Source organism: Haliotis cracherodii, unplaced genomic scaffold (genome assembly GCF_022045235.1).
Source record: "Haliotis cracherodii isolate W230 unplaced genomic scaffold, xgHalCrac1.p SCAF_5, whole genome shotgun sequence".
NCBI lineage: Eukaryota > Metazoa > Mollusca > Gastropoda > Lepetellida > Haliotidae > Haliotis > Haliotis cracherodii.
The window spans coordinates 40,193,194-40,220,275 of NW_027266308.1; the positions used below are offsets into that span (position 1 = coordinate 40,193,194).

Below are 27,082 nucleotides of genomic sequence, written 5' to 3' on the forward strand. Positions count from 1 at the left end.
CAGCTTCAAATGCATGGTTCACTATCGGGTGATCCTTAGACATCGATCAAGTGTCAAAATATGAAATTGCCTTAGAGGAATACTTACTCATATCCCCTGCACGTCCACAACGGGTTCAAACGCCATAATGCATTCGGGGCTGGTCACGTAATCCATTTTGAAACCATATAATGTGTTATAGATATATGGAAAGCTCTTGGAACTGTACATTCAATAGTATCACTAAAATAAATAAAAACTACCAAAATAATGACTTTTTAGCCATTTGAAGTTAAGGGAAAAAAATCATTTTTTTCGGTGATAATTAATTGTCTATGAGTAACCCCTTATACTGCAAGACCAATGTCGGCAACTCCTAACAGTGGGGTGTCTGCGGAAATAGCAGAACCTGTGCAGTAATCAGAATACTGACAAAGAAATTTCGGGTGGGCTCGGGGCACAAAGAGTCCATACATTAAAGCTGGCCGAAGTGTGAGCAGAACATTTCCCCAATTTCAAAATACATTTTTGAGGTCCTTAGGGTATTACCTCGATCTATGACTGCATACTTGAATTGATAATTTGACCTATTTCAAGGGATTCATCTGGGGTCTTCCGATACGACCCAACTTCCAAAAAATATTTGTCGTAACTCCCGACTGTCCTGAAGATATCTCTGTCCTAAAACAGTTCCAGCCCAACTGAAGAGTGAAGGAATACATACTGTTATACGCCGTGCACACTGATCTTTTAACCAGGGTAATGATAGTGTAGCGATTTGAGCATGCCATGTTTGGTGTGAAATAAATGGCAATAGTATCAAATGACCTCAATTATTATATATTTAATTAGAATAATCAATAAACTCTAGATTGATGTTCTAGATCTAAAGTTGAGTATCTTGGTTTGACTTATGAGAGGTTCATTGTCATTACTGAAGTGTTGTTTTTACTCTCGTTTAAAGAGGTTTCTCCATCTAAAATTGTTGTTTATGATATATTTTTTATTGCTAAAGGGTTATTCGGTCTTGGTAAACCTGCTAATTCGCGGGGGAGAACGTAAAAACGGCCTTGGCACAGTCAGAACGGCGAAGAATAAAAAGGTCAAAATGGCTTTGATCTATTCGGTGTTAGCGGGCTCTTATTTTGAAATTGTTTCAATTTCTATGTAAATCTCCTCGAAAATGTTCATCGGTTCATTTTATACGTATATACATTTATCATGTACATAATGAGGAACGCGTCATTTATTAAGGATCCATAATCAAAGGGGGGTAACTCTTTGTTTATGTGTGGCTATCCCACAATTCCGTGTAGTAAACAAACCCGCATGACGTAATGTCATGGCTGCCTCCAGTTGTGAAAGTAGTCTAGCCCCTGTTGATTTCTTGTTACCCACATCATTTGAAAGTTCTGATGGTCTGACCGTTGCCGTTGAACGCTGTCCGCTCTGTACAACATCTAGAAGACCATTTTACTGCGCAAGTTGCGTCAACAAAGGCAGTTTCGCGCATTCATCGTCGAATATCCAAGAGAGGTAACACTGGCCGAAGTTTGTTTTGATCTGTCAGATGCCTTTGTTCTCTGTTGTTGTGTTTACAATTGGTTGTATGTTACAGTTTCCATGCAAGACAAGATAAGTGGCGGACAAAGACGAAGGAATGCAGCGAACTCCAAGAAAGGTAGGCATTTAATGTGAATCACCGAATAATGAATTTGGAAGGACACATATTAACCAACGTCAGTTGTGTCACGTCTATTTTTGGCGATGATTCGCTTCACGCGTCACAAATTAAACCCCACTTTCATGATACATATATATATGAGTTCATGTGCTTTTAATGTTGTACATGTACATTATACAACGCGTGTGATATTTCAATTATTCAAGTTTTAACAACAAGAAAATGAAATTTCGATTGTGATTGTATTGAGGTAACTTATAGCAAGATATTTCATATATATACCATACCCATATACTATGAACATGGTGACATCTTTCTATAAAAGGATACTAGATGATCTGTACCAACGGAGATTCATACTCAAGGAAAATGGCTAACCCTTACTTTATTTGGCGGACTTGTATACTAGGGCTGGGACCCGGGTCGGGTGGGTAGTGAGTAGGACCCAGGTACCCACAGGACTACCCAGACCCGTGGTTGGTCATGTGATACTGTAAACAGGGAATTTTTTGCGACCGTTTTATTATTGCGAGTTTTGCAAATGAGACTCAATCGCAAAAATTAAAAACGCCAAAATAAGTATAAATAATACATTCATACTTTATTCATTGCAACACGTCATCAAATGTTGAAATCACCAATCAGAACCACAAGTTACTCTATAAGTTTAATAACACAAATGGATGCAGAACGGTCACACAATACATCACAAATGACCGTGTAAACAGACCAATTAGTGTCACTGTTAACTCACAGTAATCATGCCTTCTTCCAACCTCGCTTGATTGCGCCAGTGTCCTTTGCAATTTGCTTACTTACTTACTTACTTTGGAGATTTAACGTGTGCTTTCTGACTGATGCGTATTTCGCAATTTGATTTAAATCCTTCTTATATATTTTGCATTCAAACTCACAGTCATTAAACTGAGTTGAGTCAATTATCAATTATTAACTTTCCGGCCAACTCAGATTAACTAGCTTCGGAGAAAGCTTTCTATTGTTTAGTAATCGAGGGGTCATCTCAACACGGCAACTCGCAAAAATATCTCGTCGCAGTATTGTCTTTGGTGTGGTATTCGCAATATTTTAACGGCGCAGAAATAAAGCTGTTTACAGTATATTGTTAAATGACAAAAAATATCTATAACTCTATGGTTATGCTTTAGGTCACAAATGTTCGCAATTCTTTCTGAGTATGCACCCATTTCTTCTGACTTTTCACATCATTGAATAAAGATATAACTCGAGTCAACTTCAGTGTATGCATGACCACATTGTTTAATACAGGTATCTAAATATGTTTTGCGACTGCAATGGTAATAAAATACCCAATCGGACATTTGAACCTATCTCTTGAGACCTAGGGTGGGTACCCGGGTAGGGTCGGGTAATAGGGGGGTGGGTACCTGGGTAGTAAATTCGGACTTGTCCCAGCCCTATTGTATACATACAACTGTGGATGACTCATACACAAATTTAGAGGAGCTGTACCGAAGTTTGGACAATGTGTACCCATTTATTTTTTAACCATTAAAGTAAAAACGGCAGAAACATGTATGTTCATAATCCTTAATTCACAACTCAAAATTCTCATATTGGCACGGCGTACACTTTCATAGCAAATTTATTCACAGCCTTCTTTCACCAGAGATCATGTAATATTGTACTTTTTATTCATTACACCCCTTTACATTCAATTTACATTTCAAACATTCATTCATTTTACATTTCAAACATTCATTCATTTTACATTTCACCAATTCATAGGTGATTGATGAATGACTGATTAACCAATAAACACAATCAGTGTCTGATACAAGCTGTGTTCTGTGATTCTAGTCCTCTTCAAGTGGCCTGGTTATTAAACATGTTAAAGAGCTGAGCTAAGTCCACACTGTTAAACTGAGTGCAACTTTACTTAGTCGTGCAAACACCGATTCAGAACTGAACTGAATAGATGACGAACACTTACAAAGGTTACAGGTAGGTAACTGTATTCTAAAAGTAGGCCTTCAAAACCATTCCTTTATTAATATTGAATTATCATGTATCTAGATTTACATGTACTTCTTACAAGTTACATCTCACAATGTGGAACAATACAAGCTAATTATATACTCAATATAAGGAATTGTGAGGTTCATGATGTATGTATGTAATAACAAGCTCATGATAAATGCTCTTTCGTAAAAGGGGCGGTCGGGTAGCTTAGTGGTTAAAACGTTCGCTCGTCACGCTGAAGACCCGGGTTCGATTCCCGACATGGATACAATATGTGAAGCCCATTTCTTGTGTCCTCCGCCGTGATATTGCTGGAATATTGCTAAAAGCGGCGTAAAACCATACTCACTCACTCTTTCGTAAAAGTATAATCTGGACAGTATGTGCAAAATGAGCATGCAAACACTGAATACACATTTGAGCAGATACTTGAAGTGACATTCCCTGAGTATTAAGATTGATCGAAAGTATTCTAGTTTCCACAAATAAATTCCAAAGGGCACATCTAAACATCTTTTTAAGTGTCCTTGAATCAAAATACATTTCTGTCGCTCTGTTTTTAGGCCTGAAAACCAGGGCCCCTTTGTCATGATCCCACTCTTTAAAGGTAATAGATTCCCTACACTCAGAAGACCGCCTCCATGGTCTAGTGGTAGAGAGTCCGCCCGGAGACCGGAAATTCTGGGGTTCGATCCCCATCCGCGTCATGCCAAAAGATGTTAAAAGATGGTACTTGTTGTTACCCTGGCTGGTGCTCGGCATTAAGGGGCTAAACAAGGACTGGTCAGCTTGGAGTCGGCATACTGTGTCTGAGTGGGGTATTCATGTTAAACTGCGGCATGGTATCTCAGTGGGCTAGCACTATAAATCGGCATCAGTCGGGTAGTACAAGCAGCCACACACACACACACACATGCACGCACGTCACTATATCAGTGTAATAATCTTGGACGCGACGTTAAACCCAATTTCACCTCACCTCACCCTACATTCAGCATCAGCAAATTTTGTACACCCAAGGACACATCTTAATTTCTAACACTGCATAAAGGTTGTCATGAACAAAGTGTACCCACAGGACATTTAGCAAATGTTTGGGCTATGAATATGCATGATTTTCACTAAGATGTCCTGTGGGGTACTGTACATGTGCCCAACCTGCAAATGATACAGATCAGCTAAGTATGGGGTTACTACAAGCATTAACTAATAATAATTAACATACGTTTATAATGAACATGCTTATAATGAACTGACAGATATAACGAACTGCTTTTTGGTCCCATCCATTTGCTGTATATATGCTGTATATATATATGCCTATAACGAACTACGGTTATAACAAACTAATATTAGTGGTCCCTTTGAGTTCGTTTTAACTGTAGTTTATTGTATAAGAATATTATACGCCTGTTAAATCCATTCTATTATGATAAATACCCAGGACGCATTGCTAATACATTTGATTTAAATAAGATAATGCTAAAACTAGCCATCCAATCAAATCTCATGAGCAGCCATAGAAGTTCATTTTTTTTAAGACGACTCCAGAGGACTTGTGGAAATTTCATTTCACAAGCCTTCAAAGTTTTCATCTTTTCCCTGCTTGAACAAGACAAAATGTTTATTATGTTTACAATTTGTTTATCAAACTGGAAGCATTGAGAACTGGTCCAGAATCATAGTTCTCCAATAATGCTTCTTGTCTATGAGGTCCACCATCGTTGGAGTGTTACAGAGTGTCCAGCAGAATGTAGTAGTCGGGCTAGCAGAGGAAGTAGACAGGAATATGCCTGTGAGGAACAATAACGTGAAAAGTTAGGATGGGATTATGTTGTTACCTGATTTGGTAACATGGTGTCAAGTATATCCTATTCCCAAGGCAAGTCCAGTTTCCACCCTTGCCGAATGAGGCTAGAATTTCTGGGCTCGATCGTAGTGCAACCAGTGGCTATTACGAGTTATGTCCCTTCTAAGTACCCCAAACTGACCAATCAGATTCCATCGCACAAATTACTTGCATTTGCTTCAAACAAAATGGCGTACCATGGAAACATGAACAGATTAGGAAAATAATGTCGACGCCCAGGTGATGGTACACATGCTCACGGCAAGGACATTGATTAGCATCATCCCAGAGCTAAGAACGCACGAAGACTCTCTAGAAATCTTTCAGGCAAAGTTGTAATAAGCTGGAAATTTGTGGTCAGTCAGAAAGACTGTAAGCTTTACAAGAATTCAATGAGTTTTTGGAAACTCCGCCAGCTACCTCCCTAGGGAAAGTGATACAGAGCTGTGTGATATGTCAACTCGTGGTTCATGTTGAGGTGTGTGACGATGTTGAAGACCCCAACAGCCATGGTCTTGAGGTGTGTGGTGATCTGCACATTGAGCAGGGAAGCAACAATGCAGAACCTGATGCTAACGTCCATGACCTGCATTGGCACAGATGAAATCACATAATACTAGTCGAAAGAAGAATTCTGTGATAATATATAGCATAATAACAGTTTGATTTAATAATGTCATTCATAACTGCTTCTAGTTTCTATCACTGTGACCCAAGTTCTCTATCTTAGAGCACAGGCTAATACTCAAGTTCCTCGAACTATCACTGGAACCGGCTGACAAAGAGTTACCATCCCTGCACAGGATTGTTACATTTGACTGTTCCACCAACGTCATCGCAATGCCACAGCTACGGAGACTGTAGGACGCATCCCTGGTTAGAGGAGGTTATGGGACAAGACTGTCAGGAACCATCTTTGCAAGGCGAGATGGAAGGCAACAAGTTTATCAAGCATCCCAAAGTGCTACAGATATTGTAACTTTTGTATTTTACAATGTTAATAAACGTTATCTTTATCATATTGTTGTTATTGATTACCATATTTGATGGATGGGCCTTTTAACATTTGAAGCCTCTGGCTAATGCTGTAGATTTTACATGCAATATCCAGGTTTTGAATGCATATTAACACTTGCAAGTCTGACACCATGTAATATTTACGTCCTATATGAGCAATGTATTCACCATTGCCATTATTACTGCTGTTACCGGACATTGTCACCATGTTGGTGAGCAGTTGTTTGCCTGTAATTATTCAATTATTTGACGTGGGGGCCACAAATAAGGATGTCATCACACAGGGTTGACTCCTAGAGACAGTGACCATATTTGACACTCTACTGAGTGAAAAGCAGTACATATTGCACTCATTTGCATTATTAATTTGAATCTTTTTTGTGTGTTACACTCTAAATCTTGAAATTAACACGATTGTGAATTAAGTGCGAAAAATGTGGGTGGTCTTTGTTTGCATTAATGAAACTTTGCATTTATGTCTCCAAAATCTCATTCAACAATAAGACTTGAATATATGCACAAATACGGTTGTGACAAGTACATTACAATGTCATTTAAAGAATAGGAATAACACAATAGGTAGCCGGTGAGTTATCACTGCTGGGATCAAGAGATCTACCCACTCGTATCAAACTTGGCATCATTGACCACTACAATTAGTGAACTGTTATTGGTTCATTTATTTTATTGCCTTTGAACTTCCTTAATACCAGTCAGCAGAATGAACATATAAACTGTGGTTTGTCTTTAGGAAAACACTATAAATTGTTGTAACTGAAGTGCTTAACTCAGTGTTAATAAGCGGTGCTATTTGCTGTTTGATTGGATTACGGTAAGGATATGTATCATTCTGCTGGGGATAGGGTTGGGGAAGTCGCATTGATTTTGAGTCACATTTTTGGCCCTGGGTCAGCAGTCGTATGAATTTGGAGACACGTTAATTTTAAGATTTGCAGTGTCACTGCTTCCTGTTTGACAGGATAATAATGTGTCATATATTAACATTATTAATGTGCCAAAGTGACACTTTTCACATCAATTTTATAATTTACAGGCATAATATATTTGCATGTTTATTTTAGTGATTTTGAATGTTAGAAGTGTTAGTGTAAAGAATCTTGGGTCATTCATGTAAAGGCATATTTTGCAATTTGCACTTTTTTGGTCAACTTATATTTAAAAGTTTATAAATGTGTTTCTGTTACATGATCATTATAATTGATGACAGTGTCTGTCTATGATCAATAGCCTGTGAAGAAGATAGAACTGTGCTTAGCTCATAATAAAATAGACATGATTGTAACACAGATCAAAAGTAAAACTGATCCAACTGACAGTAGTAGTTATGAATGCATGACACTGACGGATTTGAGATATTATGTAAAGGAATTTTTAATCATGTAAATTACATATATGAAATATAAAAATACAGATTAGATGATTGTTAAAAATTGTCTTTACTGAAAAGAGTTTGATCTGCCTAGTGAGGTTTTTTGAGTTAAGAAAATTAATGTATTGTCATAATGAGCAATTGGACAGAAACTTTATAATTTTAAGTAGCTGATATCTCGACCTAACCCGAATTCAAGCTCATGCCAGGTCTGCATTCTGTCTGATATCTTCTTTTAACATTGTTTAGGCATCGATCTTGGAAGTGTTTGACAACTTTGTTTGTGATAGTTACTTGGCAGTTATGATTATATATAGTTATGTAGATATGTAAGGTGTCTGAAAAATGGGGGAGGGTACACATCTCCTACACGCCTCCTCTTGATCTGCCAGTGGGTCCTTGCTCATGAGGGGCGGACGGGTAGCCTAGTGGTTAAAGCGTTCACTCGTCACACCTAAGACCCGGGTTCGATTCTCGTATGCCCCCCCCCCCCCCCCCCGTGATATTGCTGGAATATTGCTAAAAGCGGCGTGGAACCAAACTCACCCCTTGCTCGTGATATCAATCACAGGTTGACAAGTCCAGACTTATGGCCGCTGGAATATTGCTAAATAGCATTAGCAACAAACAGACTTGATTGATTCACTGCCTTCAGAGATAGACAAGCCTGGTAGTCCATTAGTTAGAGACTTGTGAAAGTCCAAAGGGGGTAATGGGTGGTCGGGTAGCCTAGTGGTTAAAGCGTTCGCTTGTCACGCCGAAGACCCAGGTTCTATTCCGGACATAGGTACAATGTGTGAAGCCCATTTCTGGTGTCCCCCGCCGTGATATTGCTGGAATATTGCTAAAAGCGGCATAAAAACCACACTCACTCATTCACCCCAAAGGGGCTAGTTGTTTCTCAAAACCTAGTTATTTTACATAAACCACTTGCCCGAAATTATCTGCGGCTAGCTAATATAGCTAGATTGGACCAATGGTATATACCCATGTTTTCTTTATCATAGAAACATTTGCTTCGAAAAGTACATCTTCCATGCTGCCAGTTTGATCTCATAATTTCTTTTAAATCATGTGTCATCTTCACATGTTTTATCAATTTCAGAATTAAGTTAAGTGTTGCCAAGAAACATCAAAGGGACTCGAAGGTTGGTATTACTTGAGATTGTTATATTTCTGTTAATAATCGATGACTTTCAATGATTAATTTGTATCACATGACGAAACAATAAATTTCAATGCTGACCAACAATAGAAAACTGACCCATAAAGGTTTGGTGAGGTCATGTGACTGACACCCTGACCTCAAATATTGACCCATATAATGATCAATATTTGCTTTGTCTCCAAGAAAACAACATGTTGTGTGTGATAGGGCTGTGATGGGTACTTATGTACCCAGTAGCAAGTCAGATACAGACACGCATGCACACTCACGCACACACACACTCACAGACACATTTTCAAGGCCGCAAATCTTAATCCCATCCCTTGGGGCCTTGTTTCACATACGGACCTCATCAATATTTCCCGATGATAAGCATTAATTCACATGTAAAGATGAATGATAAAATGTAACCAAAAAGAAACCCGTTATCTTTTAGACAACCTAACATTTAGCGATGCGCTTATGCTACAAGCAATCAGTTTTCATATTTTTAATTCAATTATCCTGAGAAACATATGATTATAGTGGGCAGGCAAGTTTTGTTCAGGGCTGGCAAGTATTTCAGCTAGCCAGTCCTGTGGTCTGGCTGAAATTTTTGGGAGTTTCATACCCTGTCTTAGGGAGCACGGGTGGTCCAGTCGTCTAGGGCCCTGCGATTCGCAGAGCAGAAACCTATGATTGTGGGTTTCGAATCCCAGTTCACTCCGATTATGTTTCTAGGTTTGTCAGCACCATACCCGTGCTCTTGGGTTTCACCGAAGTGGTAAACGTCTGAGACCTGCATCACTTCAGGCCTTCCTCCCACATTAAGCTGACACGCCGTGATATAACTGGAATACTGTTAAACGCGGCGTCAAACCCAAGTGACTATTGCTCTTATATATAACCATAGAGGTGTGCTCATTTGGGCTGGTTTATTTTCTGTTGGGGAATTTCACGCATGTGAGGGGACCTAAGAATATTTTACTTTTTTAGCGATTTCATGGACTTAAAACATGTTAGATCAATATAATCCTTGTGTCTCCAGAGATCGGAAATCGAGGAATGCAAGAGGAAAATCGAACTGCTGAAATCTTCCATCGAGCTGTTAAAAAAGAAAACTGAAGAAGGTAATGATGTGAACTGTTTTCAGCTGATGATTTCTGACTGCTTCATTGCTCACATATACATGATATAGCCTGCACTAGAAGGGTAGAAATTCCTTGCATTAAGACTGCCAATAGCATGGTAAGAATCATTGCTTGATTCATATGTATTCATCAGGGCTGGGATGGGTAACTTGGGTCGGATGGGCCCTGAGAAGGACCCAGATAGCCACAGAACTGCCATGACCCATGGCTAGTCACATGATATATATAATGTATGATAACATTAACTAGGTTTACAAATCAATAAAAATTAATGCTCAGCTCAGCTACAATGGCAGTACACAGTAGAGTGGCAGTACAGTTACAATGGAAGTAAAAAATATAATAGCACCTAGCACCAACAGTGGTCAAGTTTCCAAAATAGGACTAGGATGGATATCCAGGGTAAAAGCAGGATCTTCTCACAACCGCTGGTCTTGATGTAATGTGAGATGAGAGAGGCACACATTTGCCCCCTTGTATAGTCTATATTCCTTCTAGAAGGTTCTATACAGTGCTTGATTAGTCCAGCTGTTCTATATAATTCCAGATGACACTTGACTCCAAAAAACATCTGAATATAAGGACTTCCACACCACTGCTTACATTAGATAGTAATACATTCTTAACAACTAAGCATTGTCAAGACATAATGCTATGAACTTCTACTGAATCTCATCAGAAACAATGTAAAGCAATTACAACCTTGTTTGACAATAACTTCTACTGCCATATAACAATGGTTACACCACAAGTTGCGAATGTTCACATTTCTTTCATATATTTGAGTAAAGATAAAGCTTCAGGCAACTTCAATGATCAGATCAGTTTATACGTGTATCTTAATAGTAATTGCCAGGGCTGCAGTAAAACAATTCCCACTTGGGCAACTCCTGAGACCTGCAGCTGGAAACGTGGGTAGGGTTGGGTAATTGGGGTTCAGGTACCTGGGTAGTAAACTTGGACTTGTCCCAGCCAAAGTATTCATGGGTGAAGGAGGGACATTGATGATGGTAAGGGTATGGAAGAGAAGTAACAGCAAGTGACGATGTTTCATTCAGATCAAAAAGTGTTAGAGAGACGGAAGTTGAAGAATGGGAAGGGGGAGAAGGACAGTCTGCGTCACCAGGACAAGATGACAAGGCTGAGAAGGTATGTGGAGGCGGCACAGAGCGCCATGGAGAAAAAACATGTCAGTCTCACCACTGACGTGAGGAGCTTGAAGAACTACCGCAGATTCCATGTGGACATTTTGGTGCAGTGTATCTTCTCTGTCAAGGAAATCCAGCCTCGGAGGTGAGACTTGCTGACTAGGGTACTGTAGTGTTTAGGGTATAGGCCTTTTTGATCAATTTATCAAAGGTTTTGGATTGGCATAGTCCATGTTGTTAGTGTTGGAGATAGGTGAAGATTTCAAGATTTGTCTTTACATTTTGCTTTGAGTGAGACATAACAAACATTGTTTAATATTATAGGTTGATGCAGTGATACGTAGAACTATTGAACTCTCTGTCGCTATTGCATTGAGGAAGCGAACAATTGTGTACTGTGTTGCTATTGCAGTGAGACAGAGAACTATTGTTTACTGTGTGTTGCTATTGCAGTGAGGAAGCGAACAATTGTGTACTGTGTTGCTATTGCAGTGAGAAAGAGAACTATTGTTTACTGTGTGTTGCTATTGCAGTGAGGAAGCGAACAATTGTGTACTGTGTTGCTATTGCAGTGAGAAAGAGAACTATTGTTTACTGTGTGTTGCTATTGCAGTGAGGAAGCGAACAATTGTGTACTGTGTCGCTTTTGCAGTGAGACAGAGAACTATTGTCTACTGTGTCGCTATTGCAGTGAGGAAGCAAACAATTGTGTACTGTGTTGCTATTGCAGTGAGACAGAGAACTATTGTTTACTGTGTGTCGCTATTGCAGTGAGGAAGCGAACAATTGTGTACTGTGTTGCTATTGCAGTGAGACAGAGAACTATTGTTTACTGTGTCGCTATTGCAGTGAGGAAGCAAACAATTGTGTACTGTGTTGCTATTGCAGTGAGACAGAGTACTATTGTTTACTGTGTGTCGCTATTGCAGTGAGGAAGCGAACAATTGTGTACTGTTTTGTTATTGCAGTGAGACAGAGAACTATTGTTTACTGTGTCGCTATTGCAGTGAGGAAGCGAACAATTGTGTACTGTGTTGCTATTGCAGTGAGACAGAGAACTATTGTTTACTGTGTTGCTATTGCAGTGAGGAAGCAAACAATTGTGTACTGTGTTGCCATTGCAGTGAGACAGAGAACTATTGTTTACTGTGTGTTGCTATTGCAGTGAGGAAGCGAACAATTGTGTACTGTGTTGCTATTGCAGTGAGAAAAAGAACTATTGTTTACTGTGTGTTGCTATTGCAATGAGGAAGCGAACAATTGTGTACTGTGTCGCTATTCCAGTGAGACAGAGAACTATTGTTTACTGAGTGTCGCTATTACAGTGAGGAAGCGAACTATTGTGTACTGTTTTGTTATTGCAGTGAGACGGAGAACTATTGTTTACTGTGTGTTCCTATTGCAATGAGGAAGCGAACAATTGTGTACTGTGTCGCTATTCCAGTGAGACAGAGAACTATTGTTTACTGTGTGTCGCTATTACAGTGAGGAAGCGAACAATTGTGTACTGTTTTGTTATTGCAGTGAGACGGAGAACTATTGTCTACTGTGTGTCGCTATTGCAGTGAGGAAGCGAACAATTGTGTACTGTGTTGCTATTGCAGTGAGAAAGAGAACTATTGTTTACTGTGTTGCTATTGCAGTGAGGAAGCGAACAATTGTGTACTGTGTCGCTTTTGCAGTGAGACAAAGAACTATTGTCTACTGTGTCGCTATTGCAGTGAGGAAGCAAACAATTGTGTACTGTGTTGCTATCGCAGTGAGACAGAGAACTATTGTTTACTGTGTGTCGCTATTGCAGTCAGGAAGCGAACAATTGTGTACTGTGTTGCAATTGCAGTGAGACGGAGAACTATTGTGTACTGTGTTGCTATTGCAATGAGGAAGCGAACAATTGTGTACTGTTTTGTTATTGCAGTGAGACAGAGAACTATTGTTTACTGTGTGTCACTATTGCAGTGAGGAAGCGAACAATTGTGTACTGTTTTGTTATTGCAGTGAGACAGAGAACTATTGTTTACTGTGTGTCGCTATTGCAGTGAGGAAGCGAACAATTGTGTACTGTGTTGCTATTCCAGTGAGAAAGAGAACTATTGTTTACTGTGTGTTGCTATTGCAGTGAGGAAGCGAACAATTGTGTACTGTGTTGCTATTGCAGTGAGAAAGAGAACTATTGTTTACTGTGTGTTGCTATTGCAGTGAGGAAGCGAACAATTGTGTACTGTGTTGCTATTGCAGTGAGAAAGAGAACTATTGTTTACTGTGTGTTGCTATTGCAATGAGGAAGCGAACAATTGTGTACTGTGTCGCTATTCCAGTGAGACAGAGAACTATTGTTTACTGTGTTTCGCTATTACAGTGAGGAAGCGAACAATTGTGTACTGTTTTGTTATTGCAGTGAGACGGAGAACTATTGTTTACTGTGTGTTGCTATTGCAGTGAGGAAGCGAACAATTGTGTACTGTGTCGCTATTGCAGTGAGACAGAGAACTATTGTTTACTGTGTTGCTATTGAAGTGAGGAAGCGAACAATTGTGTACTGTGTCGCTTTTGCAGTGAGACAGAGAACTATTGTCTACTGTGTCGCTATTGCAGTGAGGAAGCAAACAATTGTGTACTGTGTTGCTATTGCAGTGAGACAGAGAACTATTGTTTACTGTGTTCCTATTGCAATGAGGAAGCGAACAATTGTGTACTGTGTTGCTATTGCAGTGAGACAGAGAACTATTGTTTACTGAGTCGCTATTGCAGTGAGGAAGCGAACAATTGTGTACTGTGTCGCTTTTGCAGTGAGACAGAGAACTATTGTCTACTGTGTCGCTATTGCAGTGAGGAAGCGAACAATTGTGTACTGTGTTGCTATTGCAGTGAGACAGAGAACTATTGTTTACTGTGTGTCGCTATTGCAGTGAGGAAGCGAACAATTGTGTACTGTGTTGCTATTGCAGTGAGACAGAGAACTATTGTTTACTGTGTGTCGTTATTGCAGTCAGGAAGCGAACAATTGTGTACTGTGTTGCTATTGCAGTGAGACAGAGAACTATTGTTTACTGTGTCGCTATTGCAGTCAGGAAGCGAACAATTGTGTACTGTGTTTGCTATTGCAGTGAGACAGAGAACTATTGTTTACTTTGTCGCTATTGCAGTGAGGAAGCGAACAATTGTGTACTGTGTTTGCTATTGCAGTGAGAAAGAGAACTATTGTTTACTGTGTTGCTATTGCAGTGAGGAAGCGAACAATTGTGTACTATGTTGCTATTGCAGTGAGACAGAGAACTATTGTTTACTGTGTCGCTATTGCAGTGAGGAAGCGAACAATTGTGTACTGTGTTGCTATTGCAGTGAGACAGAGAACTATTGTTTACTATGTCGCTATTGCAGTGAGGAAGCGAACAATTGTGTACTGTGTCGCTATTCCAGTGAGACAGAGAACTATTGTTTACTGTGTGTCGCTATTACAGTGAGGAAGCGAACAATTGTGTACTGTTTTGTTATTGCAGTGAGACGGAGAACTATTGTTTACTGTGTGTTGCTATTGTAGTGAGGAAGCGAACAATTGTGTACTGTGTCGCTATTGCAGTGAGACAGAGAACTATTGTTTACTGTGTTGCTATTGCAGTGAGGAAGCGAACAATTGTGTACTGTGTAGCTTTTGCATTGAGACAGAGAACTATTGTCTACTGTGTCGCTATTGCAGTGAGGAAGCAAACAATTGTGTACTGTGTTGCTATTGCAGTGAGACAGAGAACTATTGTTTACTGTGTGTCGCTATTGCAGTGAGGAAGCGAACAATTGTGTACTGTGTTGCTATTGCAGTGAGACAGAGAACTATTGTTTACTGTGTGTCGTTATTGCAGTCAGGAAGCGAACAATTGTGTACTGTGTTGCTATTGCAGTGAGGAAGCAAACAATTGTGTACTGTGTTGCTATTGCAGTGAGACAGAGAACTATTGTTTACTGTGTTCCTATTGCAATGAGGAAGCGAACAATTGTGTACTGTGTTGCTATTGCAGTGAGACAGAGAACTATTGTTTACTGAGTCGCTATTGCAGTGAGGAAGCGAACAATTGTGTACTGTGTCGCTTTTGCAGTGAGACAGAGAACTATTGTCTACTGTGTCGCTATTGCAGTGAGGAAGCGAACAATTGTGTACTGTGTTGCTATTGCAGTGAGACAGAGAACTATTGTTTACTGTGTGTCGCTATTGCAGTGAGGAAGCGAACAATTGTGTACTGTGTTGCTATTGCAGTGAGACAGAGAACTATTGTTTACTGTGTGTCGTTATTGCAGTCAGGAAGCGAACAATTGTGTACTGTGTTGCTATTGCAGTGAGACAGAGAACTATTGTTTACTGTGTCGCTATTGCAGTCAGGAAGCGAACAATTGTGTACTGTGTTTGCTATTGCAGTGAGACAGAGAACTATTGTTTACTTTGTCGCTATTGCAGTGAGGAAGCGAACAATTGTGTACTGTGTTTGCTATTGCAGTGAGAAAGAGAAATATTGTTTACTGTGTTGCTATTGCAGTGAGGAAGCGAACAATTGTGTACTATGTTGCTATTGCAGTGAGACAGAGAACTATTGTTTACTTTGTCGCTATTGCAGTGAGGAAGCGAACAATTGTGTACTGTGTTTGCTATTGCAGTGAGAAAGAGAAATATTGTTTACTGTGTTGCTATTGCAGTGAGGAAGCGAACAATTGTGTACTATGTTGCTATTCCAGTGAGACAGAGAACTATTGTTTACTGTGTGTCGCTATTACAGTGAGGAAGCGAACAATTGTGTACTGTTTTGTTATTGCAGTGAGACGGAGAACTATTGTTTACTGTGTGTTGCTATTGTAGTGAGGAAGCGAACAATTGTGTACTGTGTCGCTATTGCAGTGAGACAGAGAACTATTGTTTACTGTGTTGCTATTGCAGTGAGGAAGCGAACAATTGTGTACTGTGTAGCTTTTGCATTGAGACAGAGAACTATTGTCTACTGTGTCGCTATTGCAGTGAGGAAGCAAACAATTGTGTACTGTGTTGCTATTGCAGTGAGACAGAGAACTATTGTTTACTGTGTGTCGCTATTGCAGTGAGGAAGCGAACAATTGTGTACTGTGTTGCTATTGCAGTGAGACAGAGAACTATTGTTTACTGTGTGTCGTTATTGCAGTCAGGAAGCGAACAATTGTGTACTGTGTTGCTATTGCAGTGAGACAGAGAACTATTGTTTACTGTGTCGCTATTGCAGTCAGGAAGAGAACAATTGTGTACTGTGTTTGCTATTGCAGTGAGACAGAGAACTATTGTTTACTTTGTCGCTATTGCAATGAGGAAGCGAACAATTGTGTACTGTGTTTGCTATTGCAGTGAGAAAGAGAACTATTGTTTACTGTGTTGCTATTGCAGTGAGGAAGCGAACAATTGTGTACTATGTTGCTATTGCAGTGAGACAGAGAACTATTGTTTACTGTGTCGCTATTGCAGTGAGGAAGCGAACAATTGTGTACTGTGTTGCTATTGCAGTGAGACAGAGAACTATTGTTTACTGTGTCGCTATTGCAGTGAGGAAGCGAACAATTGTGTACTGTGTCGCTATTCCAGTGAGACAGAGAACTATTGTTTACTGTGTGTCGCTATTACAGTGAGGAAGCGAACAATTGTGTACTGTTTTGTTATTGCAGTGAGACGGAGAACTATTGTTTACTGTGTGTTGCTATTGTAGTGAGGAAGCGAACAATTGTGTACTGTGTCGCTATTGCAGTGAGACAGAGAACTATTGTTTACTGTGTTGCTATTGCAGTGAGGAAGCGAACAATTGTGTACTGTGTAGCTTTTGCAGTGAGACAGAGAACTATTGTCTACTGTGTCGCTATTGCAGTGAGGAAGCAAACAATTGTGTACTGTGTTGCTATTGCAGTGAGACAGAGAACTATTGTTTACTGTGTGTTGCTATTGCAGTCAGGAAGCGAACAATTGTGTACTGTGTTGCTATTGCAGTGAGACAGAGAACTATTGTTTACTGTGTGTCGCTATTGCAATGAGGAAGCGAACAATTGTGTACTGTTTTGTTATTGCAGTGAGACAGAGAACTATTGTTTACTGTGTGTCGCTATTGCAGTGAGGAAGCGAACAATTGTGTACTGTTTTGTTATTCCAGTGAGACAGAGAACTATTGTTTACTGTGTGTCGCTATTGCATTGAGGAAGCGAACAATTGTGTACTGTGTTGCTATTGCAGTGAGAAAGAGAACTGTTGTTTACTGTGTGTTTCTATTGCAATGTGGAAGCGAACAATTGTGTACTGTGTTGCTATTCCAGTGAGACAGAGAACTATTGTTTACTGTCTGTCGCTATTACAGTGTGGAAGCGAACAATTGTGTACTGTGTTGCTATTACAGTGAGACAGAGAACTATTGTTTACTGTGTCGCTATTGCAGTCAGGAAGCGAACAATTGTGTACTGTGTTTGCTATTGCAGTGAGACAGAGAACTATTGTTTACTGTGTCGCTATTGCAGTGAGACAGAGAACTATTGTTTACTGTGTGTTGTTATTGCAGTGAGAAAGCAAACAATTGTGTACCGTGTTGCTATTGCAGTGAGACGGAGAGCCTAGCTATGAGCACTGTGAGTGCCTTGAAGGAGGCATGCCAGACCACATTTGTCAGGGGGCATTGGGTGTACACAGACAATGGCGGAGACACCGGACACAGGATTGTGGAACCCTCCCTGCCAGGAAATGGGGACTACTCAGCCTACAATGTGTGGGGTGAGTGAGGCCTGCATGTATTCCCATGGCCTTATGTATTTCCTTCAGCATCTTAAGATTCTTAGGTTAAACTAAAAAATGAGTTTCTGGTTTCCAGGCCAACCTGAATATGGATACCATGATGCTAAGCCTTTTTTCTTGTTTTTCTCAAGTTGCTCCATAACGCCTTACTATAATTTTGTGCCACAGCCTAAATTTGTTTGCGCTCCTTTAAAGATAAACCAGTTGTTGTCCTCTGTGAAGATCTGGGGTTGAAAAGGTCTTCAAGGTTGCCGTAAAAGACGACTATGATTGTCGTATGAGGCGACTATCAGGATCGGTTGGTCAGGCTCACAGGCTTGGTAGATGCATGTCACTGTATCCCAATAGCGTGGATTGAAGCTCATAATGTCAATCACTGGATTGTCTTGTCCAGAATTGATTATTTACAGACCGCTGTCATAAAGCTGGAATATTGCTGAGTGCGGCTTTAAACAACGAACTAACAAGCAAACAAAAAGACTCACCAGGTTTGAAACCAATAGAAATACCATGTTATAGTTGAGACATTGATATTTCAGTGTCCGAGAACAAAGAGAATGGTGCGGCTCCGGAGAAGGAGGCAGGACATCGCAATCCTGGACACACAATAAGTGCCGCGCTCTGTTACACTACACAGCTGGTGTCCGTCATAGCTCACATCCTGGACGTGTGTCTCCCCCGGAGACTATGCTACAGTGAGTTCTGTCTGTCCGATCTCTCCGAGAGGCAGCTCACCAGCGCTGTAGCACGACTCAATCACAATGTCCTTCACCTCTGTTTCTCTCAGAATGTCAACCCGGCTGTACTTATACCCAGGCACACACTCCATAATGTCGTCATGCTGTTGCGATGTCCAGATTTTGGCAGGTATGGTTTCCAGGATATTCAGTGGCTAGATTTTATATCTTGATGTCATTTGCTGAGACCATAAATCAAATGCTTGATTATTTAGTATTTTCCATACCAGTTCAGTTTGAAACAATGTTTTTGCTTTTGTCAAATTCGCTAAGGGTAGAGAATATTTATTTGCAATAACACCAGTCAAGGGTGTCCACAAGTATGTGCTAAACCAAGACGAGTCAAACTCCAGACCCTCTCGTAAAGATCCGGGGTAGAATAGGTCTTCAGCAACCCATGCTTTCCGTAAAAAGGCGACTATACCTGTCGTAAAAGGCGACTAAAGGATCAGGATGTCAGGGACTTTGTAAAAGTTGGTTCATGCATGTCATCGTATGCATCGTATGCAAACAACAAACTCTAGACATGATGGAGAGACTAGGGTAGATGGTTTTTTTCCCAAAATCTAATTGTTTGACATAAACCTTTGTGAATCCCTATATGACCAGTGGTGACTACCCTGGCCACGTGTAACTGATAAAAAACTCTGTTGCCTGTCCATCAAGGTATATACAATGTTTTTACACAGAAACATACTTCAGCCCTTTTGAATTGAGTCCAATCTTCTCTATTTCAGAATCTGTGCATTTGAAGTAAACGAGAGCATGATTCAGTCAATATCTGACAGCAATACTTCCGAGGAGAGTGACGAGGAGCATTTTATATCAGAGGATGAGGTAGACATTGGTATAGATTGGGAACGTGTGCCCCACGACCTCGAGGTCCCAACCCGAGCTGGTCTTGGGACGACCTCAACTGTGTATACAATGGCATATTCGGGTCAGATGAACACAAACACAACACACTCAACCGCTGGGAGTTTGATGTCTTCGGCTGCGGCCTCAGTAGCATCAATATGGAGAGCTGCTACCAGCCAGTTTGAGCGTAGATGACACTAATCAGATGATAATACATGCATTTAATTTCTGTAACAACCTACTGGTGGGAATAACTTGTGAAGGGCTATCATTGACAGTATCATCAGAAGCTTACTTTTAAACTGATCCGGTTACAGGTTACAGACTTCCTCGTCCCCCATGGGGATTCCACCATTAGAATTAGTTCCCAGCAGCCTGTGCTGGTTGTGAGAAGTGGGTGGTCAGTGAGTGAGTGAGTGAGTGAGTTGGGTTGGCTGCTTTTAACAGTATTCCAGTTATATCACGGCGTGTCAGCTTAATGTGGGAGGAAAGCCCGAAGTGATGCAGGTCTCAGACGTTTACCACTTCGGTGAAACCCACGAGCATGGGTATAGTGCTGACAAACCTAGAAACATTATTGGGGCAAACCGGGATTCGAACCCACAATTATAGGTTTCTGGCGTGCCCAAGGGACGCAACTCTGCACAGCGTATCGCGGCGCCTTAGACGACTTGGCCACCCGTGCCCCCGGGTGGTCAGACTCAGTGACTTGGTTGATGGCGTGTTATTGTACCCTTGCAGCATGGCTCATTGCCCAGAATGTCAGTAGCTGGATTGTCTGGTCCAGACTTGATTATTTACAGGCCGTGGTAAATAGCTGGAATAGTGCTGAGTGTGGCGTTTAATAACAAACAAACACACTCAGAGACTTCCTGAATTTGGGAGAAAAAAATGCAGTATGGTACAATTTCATTACAATCAGATCTCTTACTCCGATATACCTCTGCTTCAAGATCTGACAAACACTCCATTGGAGTTGTGTCAGGTGAATCCTTTCTGTTAGAAATGAAAGGTGTATGAAATGTCCACAAAGATATGATGATGATGCCCTTATTATGTTCAATCATTTTTAAGATACAAAAATCAGATAGCGGGTCATTTTCAAGATACAGAAATCAGATAGCTGGTCATTTTCAAGATACAGAAATCAAATAGCTGGTCATTTTCAAGATGGTGGTGTTGTCAGATCTTCATGCAAACAGGTATACTATGAGTATAAGGGCTGATTTTAATGAAATTGCAGTGTGATCTTGTGGGCCATGCCTACATTTAGGACTGTGTTCATGAGATATACGATGTACATAAGAGTTGGCAAGATTAGCCTGCACTATAAACAATCATGGCTAAAAAAATACAAATAGTTGGTCCCCAAGCTTGATCCTTGTTTCAGAAAGCAATCTGAGTGCTACAAGTCTGTATTAAAATATGGGAGTATCAATATTTGTAGGGCTGAGATTAACTTCTTAAACAAGGGCAGGGCCGGGTTTCACAAAGCTATCTTAGCGCTATGATTGTCGTAAGTGCATGTTAAAGTATGGGGGGTATGATCATCTTAGCGCTACAGTTGCTTTGTGGAATGGGCCCAGGAATGTATGCGACATGTCAGAATTGCATTTCTTGTTGAGGCCAGATCAGTGTTATTTCTTGTTGGCGGTTTCCATAGACATAATTCTATGTCCAGGTATATGAGACCAAACAAATGGTTGAACAAAGAGCAGTAAATGAATATTAACAATCAAGGTTATTATTCTGGATATGACTGTACAATATATCTTCTTTTCTTTATATTTCTATTTTTCTGTAGTTTTCATTCTTCAGAATAATAGGGATTGAACATGTTGAGCTGATATTTCTCATAGGCATTCCAGCTCATAAGCTTGTTTGATAGGTCCTGTTTGAAAGTTCAGTTTGTATGCTGCTATACGAAGCGATCATAGCGCTAAGGTGATAGTAATTCCTATATCTTAACATAGATGTCTAACAGTTGTAGTGTTATGATCGCTTTGTGGAAAAGGGACGAGTATTTCAACTAATCAATGCTACAGTGTTCTGGAACAGTGTAAATGTTTGAACCAATTTTTTTCTTGTTGTTGACTTAAGCATGTTACTTAACAGTGTTGATGTTAAGTTCACAGGTAAATCAAATCATATCTGATGTGTCTTAAGAAGCACAAATAAAATACATTCACACAAGTAGGGCTGGGACGGGTGACAGGAGTACGAGGTCGGTTCTACAAGTTACTACCCGACCTGTAGTCACGTGATGTTATAACTATGAAAACACACATCAAGATTCAGAACAATAGTTATCAAATTTAACGCACAATTTTAAAACTTCCGAAATAAGGACCTGTAGTGATTTATTCAATTGGTGACCTCACTAGAGCATACATCAGCTTCATCATTAGGCTGCAGCTCGGAGACCAATATAGTATATTTTACTATTGTTGTAAGGGGCGGTGTGATAGCCTAGTGGTTAAGCGTTCACTTGTCAGACCCAGGTTCGATTAGCCACATGGGTACATTGTGTGAAGCACCCTTCTGGGGTCCTCCGCCATGATGTTGCTGGATTATTGTTTAAAGCAGCGTAAAGCCATACTCACTCATTCACTGTTGTTGTATCTTCCTTCAGCATGTACTGTGTAATGTCACTGTGTATTTTATTAATGATAACTTGTAAGTAGAAATGCCTCTACATTGGCGATGTGTCGCCACCTCTAAAACTCAATATGCAGCACATCAGTTGCATTTTGTGTTTTATGTCATATTGTGTAGATGGATCGATGAGGAAACGCTGCTTGTTGGCTGACTGATGCATTGATTGACTCTTGTAAGGTGAAGTAGCTGTCAACTTACTTTGATCACGGGTATCCGGGTCGGGTATTAGTAATATCAGCATATCCGGGTATCAATTTGCTTTCTGTCCCAGCCCTACATCCACACATGTGTTACTGATGCTGTGTTTAAAAAAATGAATTCCCAATCCAATGTTTTATTACAAAGAATTGTGCCTAGTCACTCATAATGTATGTCATGTTTATCATTAATTCATTTTAATACTGTAAATCTGGAAAGTTTTGGGAGGAGGAAAGTCGACGAAAGATGCAATAGTTTCATTCATGATGCAATTATTTTTGCAGACGAACAAGAATTAAAGAACGTAATGAGGCATATATTTCTTTTGGTCAATTCCACCATTGTCCACACACTATATACCAGCCAGTAGATGATTAAATACATAATTCCTCACATCCTGTTTCGACCCGTGAAGACTCCAGGTTAGAATAGGTCTTCAGCAACCCATGCTTGCCGTAAAAGGTGACTATGCTTGTCGTAAAAGGCGACTAACGGGATCGGGTGGTCAGACTCGCTGACTTGGTTGATGCATGTCATCGATCACAATTGCGGGGATTGATGCTCATCATATTAAACACTGGATTGTCTGGTCCAGACTCGATTATTTACAGACCGCAGCCATATAGCTGGAATATTGCTGAGTGCGGCGTTAAATAACAAACCAACCAACCAACATCCTGTTTCCTTGATGACATATTGTCCTCAGTGTCTATAGTTAAATCAGGAGAGTCCATTGACCTGCCACATCTTGTCTAGTTGCTCACATAACACTGAGTAGTCCGGACATATCCCTGCCTTATAAAACTACTGTTAGATAAACATGCAACTTCAACCTTCCTTGTCAACAACAACAACAGCACATGCATGTATTGATAAAACAAAACTGACACTGAATTAACTTTTCATCATTCGCTTCCTTCTCAAAAAACGTGCAAAAGTAGCTTTGATCTTTGGTAATCTCATCAACAGAGTGACAAAAACTTTCGAGATGCATTTGAGACTATTGCTAGTCTCTCGCAATAATTTCAGGGTGTAAAACTTTCCAGAATTACAGTATTTACCTTTGTCCTAGAATTAAGAATTTGATTAAAGTTAGTAAGCTTCAATAAAATTGGACAACCAGTAGTTTTACTCCCAGTGTCTTCTGTGTGTTTTGCATGAGGATGGTGGATACTTCAATAACATGAAGAAGTCAGGTGTTCCTATTTGTTAGTCATGTGTTAGTCAAGCATCACCACTTCAGCATAATGTCTAATATTATATTTATATTATCCTATAGTAAAATTTCCTTGTCGGTTTTCAGCATCAGAAATTAACACTTTACCTTGTGACTGCCAAAACATTCTCATGTTTCAAAAGATTAAGGCATAAAAAAATAAAAGAATTGGTTCTCAGGAAATGTTTTTTAAAATATAATGCGGGTGGGCGATGTCTTCTTTTTTTCTTTTTTGTGGGGGGATGATCAAACTAGTATGTAACCAAAAAGCAGTTGTGTAACCAATTACCGGTAAACAATTGTGTACAATCACCCCGGGAAAGGGCCTCCCTACATAAATGTATTTCTTGATGAGTAAAATACCGGAATACTGTATTTGACTACCGTTGGACTTGGAATATTTAAGGATTTTCTGGGGCTTTCTTAAATACAAATGCAGCAAACTTGATGATGTGGGCGGTTACTGAGAACCAAGACTATTTTTTTTTTTGGCCTAATATGATAATAATCACACACTGTATTAAGTGAGAATTACTGCACCTATGGGTAATATCATACTTTCATCAGTGTTGTCATTTCATATTATATCACACATATTTTCACAAGTGTAAAATACAAGATATTTTCCTGCCTTAATGGTGTTAATGTTTTATTACCTTGGCAATGTGTGTTATAGGATTGTTCTTTGAGTAATATTTACATTAAAAAATATGTGATGTTCAAAATGATTCAATTTCTTCTAATCTTCCAGACATGATTGTGTGGTTATGACCTTCAGACTTGTACTATATCACTGAATGCATTTTCCATTATGGTCAGACCATATTTTGTTCTTCTTGTATTATGGATCTGCCGAACTGATTAATAATGTAATATGAATCTTTTTCTTAATTCTTGGATGAATAATTCACCAACAACACTAAAATTCTATCTTATTTAAATCATATCTTGGTTCTCGCTAAAAGTGAACAATGCGATCTTAGGACATCCCATAAGGGGTCACGTCAGAATGACTTTTCGTGAACTTGTCCAGTGAAATGACAAACATGAAGTTGACATTAGCCAATCAGAAAGCAGTTTTCTCCAGTTTTACAGCACTAGCTTCAAAGGGGCGACTTCGCTTTGAAAGTATTTTGACAAAATTCTTGATTCAAAATTTGAAAACTAAACAAAAGAACAGTCTGGAATGTCTAATAGATGGCCAAGATTGTATTGCTATGTTTCCCACAAGCTATGCAAAGTGTCTTCCATTCAAATGTTTATCCAGTTGAAGTGAGATAGACGACAGTCACTCTTAAAGCCCGTAACTGTCGTTCGGAATACCCCATGTTAAAGTTTTCAAGGTTGCATGATTAGAAAACACACTCGACTGTCACTTGCCTGATCTGGCAAGCGACGCTCTGATTGTTCGGATGAAAGGTTGTTCTGACGTGACCCATAATGTGATGTCCTCAGATCTTTGTTTAGCGGCAGCGAAAACTAAGATCTGATATTAATAAATTATGGATTGATTTCTCATTGCCATCACTTGCCATCAACAGAAGTGTAAATAATATCATTGGATGACTGCTTCCTCCTCCATCCAGCCAGTTTGGTCCAAAGTATCTGTAATGCAAGGAAACATTGGTCCAATCTCATTAAAATCAGACCTTAGTTCCCGCGACAGCTAAACAAAGATCTGAAGACATCCCATTAAGGGTCACGTCAGAACAACCTTTCATCCGACCAATCAGTGCGTCGCTTACCAGATTATGAAAGTGACAGCCGGAATGTGATTTCTAATCATGCAATCTCGAAAACTTTAACATGGGGTATTCCGAATGATAGTTACGGGTTTAACGACTGAATCCTTACAATCTAGACCACCGATTAGCCATTCCAGAATGGCTTTTTGTTAGGTTTCAAATTTGTAATCGAGAATTTGTCAAAATATGTTTCTAAGCGTAGTCGCCAATTTGAAATTTGTGCCGTAAAGCACGAGAAAGCTGCCTTCTGATTGGTCGTTCCATTGGTCGGTCAAAGTTCGTGCAAGGTCGGTCTGATGTGACCCGTAATGGGATGTCCTCAGATCTCAGTTTAGCGATAGTGAGAACTAAGATCTGATTTTAATGAGATTGACATTGGTCTGTCCTTGTAGTTTTGACTTATATAGTGTACCTGTTCCTTGGACATCACCAAATTGTCAAATTGGTCTTTAACGATTTGTCAAATGTCACTTTCTTCTTGTTTCTTTTTATTTAACTAACAAAAAAGACTTAGGAAATGCTGATTCTCAGAAATGAATTATAGGATGCATTTAAACATTGGATTCATATGCATGGCAAGCCTTTGATTGGTGGCAAACTTGAAATGTTCAATAATTCCCTGATGAGGACTCCAATTTGGAGCCGTCATGCCTGTGGCCATGTCATACAAAGATTCCTGGGGAAATATAGTAAGTTGGTTTACATTGAGGGCAGCCAGTCAGCTTCCAAAGGCAGCAATTAAGTTACTGTGAATATTCAGGGATGTTTTCAAGATGATGTGACAGATGCAGCATCCTCCCTGTAGCTCGAGTAACGGAAAGCAGTGCCAATACAAGCCCTCTTCCTCGCACCTCGGCCTGGCTCACATCACGTTTTCCTCATCCTACATGATGCTGAGACAGCAGTGTTTGTTGAACTTGTTCAGCTAGTGCTGTACTTTTCTATAGTCTCTGTAAGTATGGGAGTTACAGTGATATTGATGGTCTTGGAACTAGTCCCATAAATGTTCCTTGTAAGGATAAGAATTTATGGATGAACAACTTCTTTATTACAATTAAGAGCGACGTTTCGGTGTAGGTTCTAACACCGTTATCAAGCAAGTTGTTAGAACCTACACCGAAACATCGCTCTTTATTTGTAATAAAGAAGTTGTTCATCCATAAATTCTTATCCTTACTTAGTACTCCAACTTCTAAATGCCTATCAAAGAAGTTAAATGTTCCTTGTGTTTGTATTGTTGACTGGTAAACTTGACACTGTCTGTTATTGTTGATTTGCTCATTTATTTATTTAAAGGTACACGTATGAAAAGTCCCCACTGGAAACAGCATATATTTGAATGTTGTGGAAAACTTTAAGTAAACAATTATTATGAAAGCTCTGTTACTAGCATGTTTTGGAATTTTAACATGATCAAGTACATTTCTTTCTGACATGAGTGGAGATTTTTAGAAATTCTGGAGAATAAAATCAGATAATCTGTGACCCGAAGATGAATTTGACATCATTTGCTTTTACTCTTTTCCCAA

The 27,082-nt window shown here is 39.7% G+C and overlaps 1 protein-coding gene across 1 annotated transcript; it reads left to right on the plus strand.

The window, feature by feature from the left end:
- Positions 1-1,321: 1,321 nt before the first annotated feature.
- LOC139442773 (beclin 1-associated autophagy-related key regulator-like) lies at positions 1,322-26,608 on the plus strand. The gene is made up of 8 exons (XM_071223667.1): positions 1,322-1,515; positions 1,598-1,660; positions 9,026-9,068; positions 10,116-10,197; positions 11,277-11,511; positions 17,951-18,120; positions 18,681-19,008; positions 19,616-26,608. Exons 1-8 carry the CDS (start codon positions 1,322-1,324, stop codon positions 19,929-19,931), a joined length of 1,431 nt encoding a protein of 476 aa, XP_071079768.1. The 3' UTR covers positions 19,932-26,608.
- Positions 26,609-27,082: the final 474 nt, after the last annotated feature.